At 44.0% G+C, this 10,756-nt stretch overlaps 2 protein-coding genes across 2 annotated transcripts; one reads left to right on the top strand and one right to left on the bottom strand.

Annotated features, from left to right (window-relative positions):
* Positions 1-259: 259 nt before the first annotated feature.
* LOC120964601 (secreted RxLR effector protein 161-like) lies at positions 260-1,021 on the top strand. Its single transcript, XM_040389398.1, has one exon. It carries the CDS (start codon positions 260-262, stop codon positions 1,019-1,021), a length of 762 nt encoding a protein of 253 aa, XP_040245332.1.
* A 4,446-nt stretch (positions 1,022-5,467) lies between these two features.
* On the bottom strand, positions 5,468-10,470 carry LOC109770664 (DNA replication licensing factor MCM7). Its single transcript, XM_020329386.4, has 15 exons — positions 10,322-10,470; positions 10,108-10,175; positions 9,935-9,994; positions 9,613-9,842; positions 8,929-9,106; positions 8,600-8,722; positions 8,387-8,476; positions 7,954-8,096; positions 7,683-7,860; positions 7,405-7,596; positions 6,959-7,131; positions 6,668-6,871; positions 6,319-6,484; positions 6,006-6,227; positions 5,468-5,907 (listed from the first exon to the last, which is right to left on the bottom strand). Exons 1-15 carry the CDS (start codon positions 10,362-10,364, stop codon positions 5,803-5,805), a joined length of 2,175 nt encoding a protein of 724 aa, XP_020184975.1. The 5' UTR covers positions 10,365-10,470; the 3' UTR covers positions 5,468-5,802.
* Between the last annotated feature and the right edge of the window lie 286 nt (positions 10,471-10,756).

Raw genomic sequence — 10,756 nt, 5'->3', positions numbered from 1 at the left:
CTGCCAGCTCGATCATGCGTTGTACAGGCGGGAGGACAAAGATGGATTTTTGCTGGTTGGAGTGTATGTGGATGATCTGATAATCACTGGAACAGAGACAGAAGCCATTGAACACTTCAAGAAACAGATGCAAGAGCTTTTTCAGATGACTGATCTGGGCCTCCTCAGCTATTACCTGGGAATTGAGGTGAAGCAAGAGAATGATGGGATCATGGTGTGTTAGTCAAGCTACGCGGCAAAGATCCTGGAGGATGCAGGTATGAGCGACTGCAACTCGAGCAGCACGCCGATGGAAAATCGTCTGAAACTGAAGAAAAACACTGGTCCGACAGTAGACTCGACAGAGTATCGCAGTTTGATTGGGAGCCTGAGATATCTGGTAAACACCAGGCCTGACATATCATATGCGGTAGGGATTCTCAGCAGGTTCATGGAATCACCTGGGAAGGAACACTGGATTGCTGTGAAGCAACTTCTGCGTTACATAAAAGGTACACCTGGCTTCGGTTGTTTCTTCAGGAAAGGGGAGAAGGATGTGTTGACAGGTTACAGTGACGGTGACCATGCTGGTGATCTCAACGATCGCAAGAGCACCACTGGAGTTGTTTTCTTCCTTGGATCGGGAGTGATCACTTGGACATCTCAGAAACAAAAGATTGTGGCACTGTCATCTTGTGAGGCAGAATACATAGCAGGAGCAACAGCAGCTACACAGGCTGTGTGGTTGAGCAGACTGCTTGCGGAGATGCTCGGCGAAGGAGTTCAGAAAGTTAAGCTGAAGATCGACAACAAGTCAGCTATTGAGCTCAGCAAAAACCCAGTCCATCATGAGCGAAGTAAACACATTAATCTCAGGTATCACTATATTCGAGAGTGTGTTGAGCTGGGCAGAGTGGATGTTGAGCATGTGAGAACAGGTGATCAAATCGCTGATATTCTCACCAAGTCACTGGGCAGGACTCAGTTCAGTGAGCTACGAAGCAGGCTTGGGATCATGCAGGTGCAGCAGATTAGGGGGTGATTTGTCAGATAATCAGCTGCACCAACAAGTTCAGAAAGTTTCAGTTAGTTCAGTTAGTTAGCTGAATAAAGTTCAGTCTGTCAGCGTGTGTGTGTGCACGTACAGATGCAGTAGTTCTTCAGTTAAGTAGTTAGCGACTTTATAGCTCGCCCGATGCAGCACCATGGGATGGCATGGATCACGCAGGTCGTGGCGAGCTTGTAGGGTTCAAGCACGACGAGCATCGTGGGATGGCGCGATCTGTAGGCTCGTTCGTGGGCGACCATTTCCTCCTCTTTTCCAGCAGCTCGCATCAGAGTTTGCTCAATAACAGAAACCCCGAAAAGCTGCAGTGGCAGTTCGCAGCGCAAGTCTCTGTCCTCCATCTCTCTCTGACTCTCCTACGTGATCGCCGGTAATCTGCAACGACAGGCTCTGATGTTCTTCCTCCGTTTCTTTTGTTTTTCACCCTCTCTTCCTGTTTTGATTCGGGTGTTCCAGAGATGATGCGCATCCGAAGTTCTTTGGGTGATCGTGCTATCCTGCCATTGGTGGCACCGTTGAATGCTCTTGTTGTTTGGATGGAGCAGAGCTGTTCGTGTGCAAGTTCTTGAATTTGCAGAGCTGTTCGTGTACAAGTTCTTGATTTTGCAGAGCTCGGTTCTTGGGCACTTGAATCTGTTTCGTGTTCTTGCGTTCTGAGCTCTTTTCTCGATCGATCGCTTGCGGTTTTGTTCAAGCAAATGTAGCTCGCGTTATTGCGTCATGGGCTCATGGTGATCTCTGTTATGTTCTTGTTTGGAAGATAGCGCCCCTTTTAGTTTAGCCCGCCCCATTCCCATGCTTGATTCACTTGATGATCTGCGTAATTTTTTGGCAATTGATGGTGGTTTCGTTGGTTACCCAAAGCGCAGACAGAAATCGCAATTTTTTTCATAGAAAAAAGCTAGGTAGCATATCAATCTCTACAAAAGAAGAGAATTGCTAGTAGAGAAGTAGCAGTAGAGGGAACAGCTAGCACTTAACCCTTGTATCTTTGTCTCCATTAATAGTCCTTGCATTTGGTCGCATCGAGTCACAGCCTACTCCTGTTGATAATCATCCACTCCGTCTTCATGTTCATCGTCCCACTGATCCTGCTAAGCAAAATTAAACAGCAAGAAGAGCGCATGCAATCCAGGGAAGGCAGTGCGTTCAGTTCAGGACCTGAAACATACATACCTGACTAACTTATGTCCTTCAAGTTTAGGACAAGGATACACACACGGTTGGCCAACATGCAGTAGAGGATCATTCTCTCTCAGTTTTCTGCTTCAGATACACTACCTGAACTACTGCTATGTTGGCCTACACACGGTAGAGGATCATTCTCTCTCAGTTTTCTACTTCAGATACACTGCCTGAACTACTGCTATGTTGGCCTACACGCAGTAGAGGATCATTCTCTCTCGGTTTTCTACTTATGATACACTGCCTGAACTACTGACCATATTGGCCTACACGTCTTCAGGTACTGAACTTATGATACACAGCAGTTGAGGATACATATCTTCATGTGTAGTGTATCACAGTGTAACAGCAGTAGAGGATTCATACAACACTGTGTAACAGTTCAGTTTACCGTTTAATTTTGGCCAATAACAGCAGTAGAGGATACATATCTTCATGTGTGTCACACACAGTTGGCATAATATAGTGTTCAGTTCAGGACACACACACAGTTGACCAATATGGTTTCTGAATCACCGGTTCTTACTCAAGCGATGTTTTATCTGTGCTGCATTGGGCTTCTTTCCCAGCTCATCTGTTTCGCCATCTTCCTGTACTGCTACTCAAACGAGGAACTAGCAGTGGCCTTTTCTTACATGGCATCAGCCTTTTTCATCTACATTTCTCTCTTTGCACTTTACGTCGCCGATCTATTGAGTCAGGAGTTTCTTGGGATTGTCTGTTCTACCTTCGTTGGTCTGACGGCTTTATCACCACTCGCCGGTTTGGTAAGTAAAAATTGTGGTTCAAACTATGCCTCGTTGAGCCATCTGTGACTTATGTCTCCATTACAAATGCAGCCATATGTGATGGAGGAGGGGATGGAGAGGATGCCAGCCATGCGATTCTTAAGTTTTGCAATGGGAAACTACATGGTGTGGATTTGGTTTGGTTGGCTCGGGGATGATCCTTTGGTGATGGTAGGATCGTATTGCTTTGTTTTCCACTTGTGCATATGTACGGCAATGCGTACCAATGAGTGTCTGATGATTGGTTTTGCAGTGGCCTAATGTTGCCGGTTTTATCGTGTCAATCGTCTTGCTGATCCTACATGTGGTGATATCTGGGTGGGCGATGGAGTACATGGCGCTTCCGCACAACGACTAAATGTGATGGTAGGAAAGAGCATGCAACCCACAATCGCGTAACTCTGTATTTACTCATTTACTAGCACCGGTAGTAGTTGATTCTATGTTTCTTGCTAGCTAGCCAACCAGTTAGGCATGATTATACTTGGAATATTGGTGAAAACAGATATATCAAGTTTTAGTTTGATAAATCGATTGAGTGTCCGTGTTCTTCATTTTTGTAGGGATCTGGAGGCGGACTGATGATGATCGTGCAGGTCTTCAATTCTCAAATCAGTGGGAAAACAATTAGGTCTCATGTTTGTTGCTGCAATGAATTTTCTTCGGGGGACAATCTGAACTTGTTCTGTCTTGCTAGTCTTTACTATTTTGCTATGTTCTGAGACTTCATTAGCCTAAAGCTATTTTGCATGGTCCAAAACAGAAGTTGTAGTAGTTTTGCTCAGATTTAGGATGGAAGCCTAGAGCTATTGCTATGTTCTGAGATTTGTTAAGCCTGCATTAATGCTTGTCTGGACGTATGACGCACGGATAGTATGGTTTAGCCTTTCGCAACAACAAAAAATGGATAGTATGGTTTAGCTGGATATACAGCATGCTTGTTTGCGTTAATACTTATCTATCAAACACTTAAATGAACACAGTGAATACTTGTCTCAAGTATCTTTTCATTCTCGGCTTCACGTTCCTCACATGGAGATCTTCAAAAGTCTGATGTTTGGCAATTCCCTGTTGTTTCAAAAGTCTTCACGGTGGCAAATGCTTACCAAATTCTGCTTGGTCAAGCCAACCCAATTCCTGCCATCTCCTGGCTTTGGAAAACTTGCACACAGCTCAAGCATAAGATCTTCTTTTGGCTTCTCATTCATAATCGTTTCAACATGAGAACTCCTCCTGAGGAAGATCTTTTTCATTGAAGATTATACATGTGTGTTGTGTGATCAATATGTGGTTGAAAGAAGGGACAATTTGTTTTCTCAATGCGACTTTACAAAGGTTTGATGGAGATATATTTGCCATCATTGGTCACCTTTATTTGGGAACATTCAGGAGAGGCTGCAGTCCCTCAAAGATGTGATTCATCTTCCTTTTGCTATGGATATAATTACCCTCATCTCATGGGTGATATGGAACACAAGGAATGATTCATTTTCAGGGGGGGGTCACTCCTAGTCTTCATGCGTGCTGAAGAAAATTCAAGGAAGAAATGCAATGGCTAGTGCACAGAGTCAAGCGAAAATCATATGAAACACTTTCAGATTGGGTTTTGGCTTTTAGATAGTTCACAGTTCAGAGGCTCTCCCTTTGTTCATTAGCTTCTTCCTCTTTCTTACATTCTTTTTTATTCTTTCTTGTACATAACTCATTATTCTGGAAATTTATAAAAATCACTGTGGGATGAAATTCCTGCAGTTTGGGGTCAAACACATGAAGATCTTCAATATTCACAAACAGAAGTCCATTTGCACACCGTGCTTTTTGAAACAAAAACAAAAAAACTGTACACATGGTGCTCACCGGCATGTTGGATTGAATTCCAGTAGCCTTAACGGTTCTTGTGCCGCATATGTCTCAAAGCTCAGGTTTCAGGTAACATGTGTGAGCACTCATCTCTTTCTACCAAATATATGTCTCAAAGCTGAGCTTTCAGGTCTCTTTGTCTCTGGTGCTGCTGAGACCGGGGCAGTTCTCCTAAGCCTTCGAGATGAAAATCATGAGATGGACAAGGCACATTGGACGGAATGCAGCCCGGAGACAAGATGCATCCCCCAACGTTCAGCACTGTCTAAGAATTTCATTTTCTATATATATATCTGCACAAACTGTTCGTCTATGTATTATTTTTAAGTAAATTCCACGAACAATTTTGTCCTGAGCAAGTCCCTTTTTTAGGGCGGCTAAAAGTTACTCCCTCGGTTCCATAATTCTTGTCGCGGTTTTAGTTTTAAACTAAAACCACAACAAGAATTATGGAAAGGAGTAATTACTAGGACAGGCATCCTCATTTCTTAGAAAAAGAAGCATGTAACTTTTCTAAACCCAACTTATAACATACTATACATATATTCAGCTCCAAAAACAAAATTCCTACCAGAAATGCCAACCAAGCTTTCATCCTCCAAGCAATTCCATGAGAATCAGCTTAAATAGTCTTTAGCACCAATAGAGCAGCACAAATTCATCATTGTCGGAAAGCGTACAACTAATGGGTAAACAAACATAACAGAGTTACATTTACTACACTCCAGTGTCAACCAATGAAATTGCTGAAGGAGAAAGGCTCCTGCATGGTTCACAGGAACAAATAGCAACAGCTCTACTAGACTAGTACATTTCACGCTACCACTGAAGTCTTTCAATCTTGTTATATCCCAGACAAGGGCATCAGACACCCTAGTCGCGCATCACAATCATCTGATTATGATGGAATGTTCACTTCCCAGATCAGGCGTCGATGAAGTGGATGTCGAAGGTGCTTGGGTGGATCTGCCACACGTTCAAGGATGCATACTCCTCCAGGCACTCCTTCAGCTGAGCCTCACTGTATCCCTGTTTTTACAAACATTCAAGCAGGAGAGAATCTCTGTTAGCAATCATGGCCCAGCAATGGTGGTACCAGTTAATGTAGGCGTAGGCAGAGATTGTACCTTTCTGGAGATCAGGTTAAGAGCATGACCATATTTCACATCCATGCTGCTGGTCCTTGCTGCTTCATCTCTCAGGATGGAGTATATGTCAGAGATCGCATCCAGGCCAGACCGCTGGCGGTCATCAGAGTAGAGCGAGTACTTTGACATCTGCATCAGGCGTAGTGCTTCATCAACATCGCTCTGGGCAACAGTTTCTGAAAATCGAAGTCTTGCCAAGGCCTGAAACAAACCAAGATCATGTTTAAAAAAATACAGATTTTCATAACCTGGTGATCACAGTACAGAAAAGCAGGGTATTAAGTTCACTTACAATAGAAATCCGGACTATGCTCAGAAGTGTCCTAATGGTTGTGTAAGAATGAGGCGCATTTGACTTGGCTTCCTCTTGGCGAATGCTTGAATAGGCAGTTGCAATGTATTCCTCAAGATCTCGAGGAACAGAAGGAGTGACTCTTCTTGCAGCAGATATGTATGCCCTGCAGTCAGGCCAAGACTATTCTTAAACCATGAACAGCAAGAAGGCAAAGATAGTAAAACACTACATAAGCTTTTATTTCAGCTTGCTAGATATTATTTAATTATCCTTAGTATATATACTACACTGATTTCAAGATTCAACAAGATAAAAACTTAATGTAACATGCTTGAAGACTGCTTGCCTAAGAACAGATGGTTCAAGTGCTGTGAACCCAAGTGCTGGCGATTCAAGATTTTGGTGTACATGAACAACATGTCTTGCCATTTCAAGATCATTTTCCATGTCCGCACGATCCAGGATCAACCAAAGGAGGTCGAAACGTGAGAGAAGTGCTGGAGGGAGATTTATGTTCTCAGCTGGGGTCCTCCTCATATCATACCTTCCCCTGAATAGTTGAAAACAATTGCCTTTGTTACCATCACCATATTTTCCAAGCCATTTTCTAGAAGTAAATGTTCAGATCAACTCTTACCATGCTGGATTTGCAGCAGCAAGAACTGCAGTTCTTGCATTAAGAGAGGTGGTGATGCCAGCCTTGGCAATGCTAACTGTTTGCTGCTCCATCACCTCATGAATTGCTGTCCTGTCAGACTCTTCCATTTTGTCAAACTCATCTATTGCACAGATACCCATATCCGCCAGTACCTGAAACCCAAAAGTGCAATATGAGAATTATTATTATTTGAAATGCTGTTATGCGTCAAATGAAGTGTTTTCTGCATGAATGCAATTCCATATGATTGGAGTGGAATGTTTTTACCAACAAAGCAGAAATCTTTTCTGCTGTCAATGAAACTGTTATTCAACAGGTTTTTAAACAGCTCAAATCAGAAACTAAAACAGGCAGCCTTGATTACAACTGAACCGACGCTAAGAGAATACAGTGCAAATGTCATCACCATAAGATCTAAATCTTACCAGTGCCCCTCCCTCAAGGACAAACTCATTTGTAACTGGATCTTTCTGGACAGCAGCAGTAAGACCAACACCACTGCTCCCACGCCCTGTGGTATACACTCCTCTTGGAGCAACATTGATAATATGCTTTAGAAGTTGACTCTTTGCAACACCAGGATCTCCCATCAGGCATATGTGCAGATCTCCTCTGATCTGCAAGTACACAGTTAATTTTGAGTAGTCAGAAAGGAAAAAAAATATTCGGTGCAAGACATTCAAACTACCAATAGGAGGCATACCTTCATGCCATCTCCAAGCTTCCGGTGAGGTGCACCAACGAGTAGCAGCAACAATGCCTTTTTCACGTCTTCATGCCCAAATATTTCAGGTGCCAATGATTTTGATAGCTTACTGTAGATATCACCATCCTCAGCCAATCGGTCAATTTGTTCCTGCTCATCACCCTTAAGTTCGTACCTGCAATAGTTTATAGCAATTTCTAACATCAAATGGTGCCACAGGCAAGGTAAATAGGGCTAGGGTCCATGGAAATAAGATCATAGGCTTTACTCTTCATATTTCTTCTTGAAATGGGTAATAGACATTGCTTCCAAATAGGTATCAGCAACCAATCCTGCTCGCATGGCCCGGAACCCAAAGTAAGGCATGGGGAGGAAAACACCAGACATCTCAACCACGTCTCCAGGTGCCACCTGATAATGGCAACGTTTAGTACTTATTAATGATCATAGGATTTCAACAAATAGCATTTCGGAAGATTACTGAATATCACTCTTCATTCATGAGCTTTTAATATCATTTCTGAGCTTAGAAGTTACTGGAAACTGAATAACAGAAATCCCACTTTGTATGGAAACACATGGATGTAATGGAACATATAAAAATGCATTGATGTAAGCACAAGAGCAGATATGGTGATTTATATGGCCTTACGCAAAAGAGAGTTACTCAAAGCAAAAAAAATAGTGGTCATTTGATTTACCTTTCTTGTCAGCTCTCCTCTGAGATGAGCAGTTAGAGAACGTGGGATGTGGCCCTTTGGTACATGCTCTGCAAGTTCTTGGAGCTTCACCTGCAAGAAAAGGTTACAGTTTTGCAGTTAAGAGGGGAGTATGAATATGATTTCGTTTTGACAAGTTTTTCACCATTAAATAGAGTTAGGTTTGTCCACTGGACTGTGGAGAAGCAATATTACCTCCTGAAACTTAAGGAATTTTGATGCTCGCAGTTGAAGGATCAAATTCCCCTTTGCTTTGTTCAGCTTGCATCGTTGGGATGGACACTCAAAGAGAGGCATAAAGACTCTAGCAGTCACTTCCTGTCACATTCATAGCAACAAATAGAACTTCAGCACTAGTTGTACAGCTTGGTACTCACAAATATTGCATTTCACTATATGTACTGGGATAAATAATATGCAAAATTCTCCTGGCTAATACAATCCAAACTAATATAGGGAGGTCTGTTACAAGGGTTTGACAAATAGGCATATCAGAAACAAGAACCTAAATCAAGATGCAGTACCTGGTATATCTCAAAACCGCACTCTTCACATGTATAAACCGCCACCTGCATCAAGGGCTTCACATCCGAGCAGCGAGTGACAATTCCAGATATTTTCACAAGCTGCCCAATGTGGGATGCCTTCACTTGCCTAAGGGTGAGTGGTGTCACCTTCGAGAATGCCTTGATGTATACCTCACTAGAATGTGAAAAACATTTCATGTTAGACAAAATATAGCAGAAACAAACAACTGGATATACCAGAAGAACATTGTACAGTTGTTCCAATGGATCATTTCTACTGAATTAGGTATCTACAAGCATCGATGAGATCAACAAAACAAGTCTTCGCAAGAATGCGAGATGGCAAATGTTAGAACATATTTAAATATCTTGTCATCTGACAAAATCCATGAAAGCGGATATTGTTTCTGAACAATTTTGCATTAATCACACCAGTCAGTTGGTGGAGCACATTCTACCAAAGCCAGCTAATACCTAAAGTATCATGCCAATACCTAAAGTATCTCCCTTCAAGTTTCAGTTGTTTAAGTAGTTTCAGTTATGCGATATCAGCAAATAATTAGCCAGCTACTGAACTACTACATATCATGCCAATCATAGCCACCAGCCAAATTGGTTAAGAAGAATGAACGGAAACCTAGTTGCGCAAGAAACTTCTAGGGGCAGTACACAGATACTCACAAGAACCGCTTGATTTCCGGCGGCATCCTCTGTAGAGGGTCCGTGCCGTCAGCACCTCCATCAGCCCCTTCATCGACGCGCTGCGTCATCAAGATGTCCCTATCCTCGTCGACAGCGAACGCCTCCGTGGGCTCTGGCATGAGCTCGTCCACGGCCTCGGCGAATATGCCGATGTAGCGCTTGGTGTTCTCGGTGACCCTCTGCAGGAACTCCTCGTCCACATCCTTGTACTGCGCACGCAAAGCAACCGATATCAGATACTGAACCCGCAACCATACCTCTGGAAAAGAAATTAGATCTCGTGGAGGTGGGGAATTCGTACGTGGAACAGGTCGTCCAGCTCGATCTGGGCGGCGCGGATCTTCCGGTTCGCGATGTCTTGCTGGAATTGGAGAGAACGGGGGTCAAATACTTGGATTAACAACAAATCGGTGTGAAATAACTAAGAAATCTCGGATCTCCAGGGCCCTGAAACACGGGGTAAGAGGTGATTACCAGGATGTTCTGGTACTTGGGCTCGCCGTGCGGGCCGGCGAAGTTGGTGAGGAAGTCCTTGGCGAGCGCTGCAGGGGAGAGAAACGAACACCAATAAGCAACACGGCCGTGTGAACCCTTTCTAGAAGCTTCCGAGAACGGGAGGGAAGAGCTCGCGAGAGACGGTTCCAGAGGCTTCCGGTCCGGAGGGACATGCGGGGGTGAGAGAACGTACCTCTTTCCGCCGCGTAGTCGACGGTCTTCGTCCCGGCGGCCATGGCGGCGGCGGCGGCGGCGGGTCGAGGAGGAAAGACGCGGGTCAGAGAAGGGAGGGAAATGAGAGGGTTTGGGGGGAATGGCGGGAAGAGGGGGATAAGAGGAGGGTTTTTGGCGGGAAGGGCGGGGGGCGGCGTGGCGGGAAGACTAAGTGGCTCTTAGTGGGCCCAGATTAAGTGGGCCGGTTGACTGAGCATGGGTCGAACAGCCCATTACGCTAATTAGGTATACCTGGAGTGCCTCCCGGTGTTTCTGGGCGCGACTATGCCAATGGTGCGGCCCAACGCGCGCCGCCTTAAGCGCCGTTAAGTGCTCGTTTTTTCTTTCGTTTTTTCAAAAACAAAATGTTTTTGCATTCTTTTTTCAAAAAAATTATATTTGGAAATAGTCAAAC

Source organism: Aegilops tauschii, chromosome 5, assembly GCF_002575655.3.
Source record: "Aegilops tauschii subsp. strangulata cultivar AL8/78 chromosome 5, Aet v6.0, whole genome shotgun sequence".
NCBI classification, from domain to species: Eukaryota; Viridiplantae; Streptophyta; class Magnoliopsida; order Poales; family Poaceae; genus Aegilops; species Aegilops tauschii.
The sequence above is the reverse complement of the archived record's forward strand: the minus strand, read 5'-3'. Positions and strand labels throughout refer to the sequence as shown.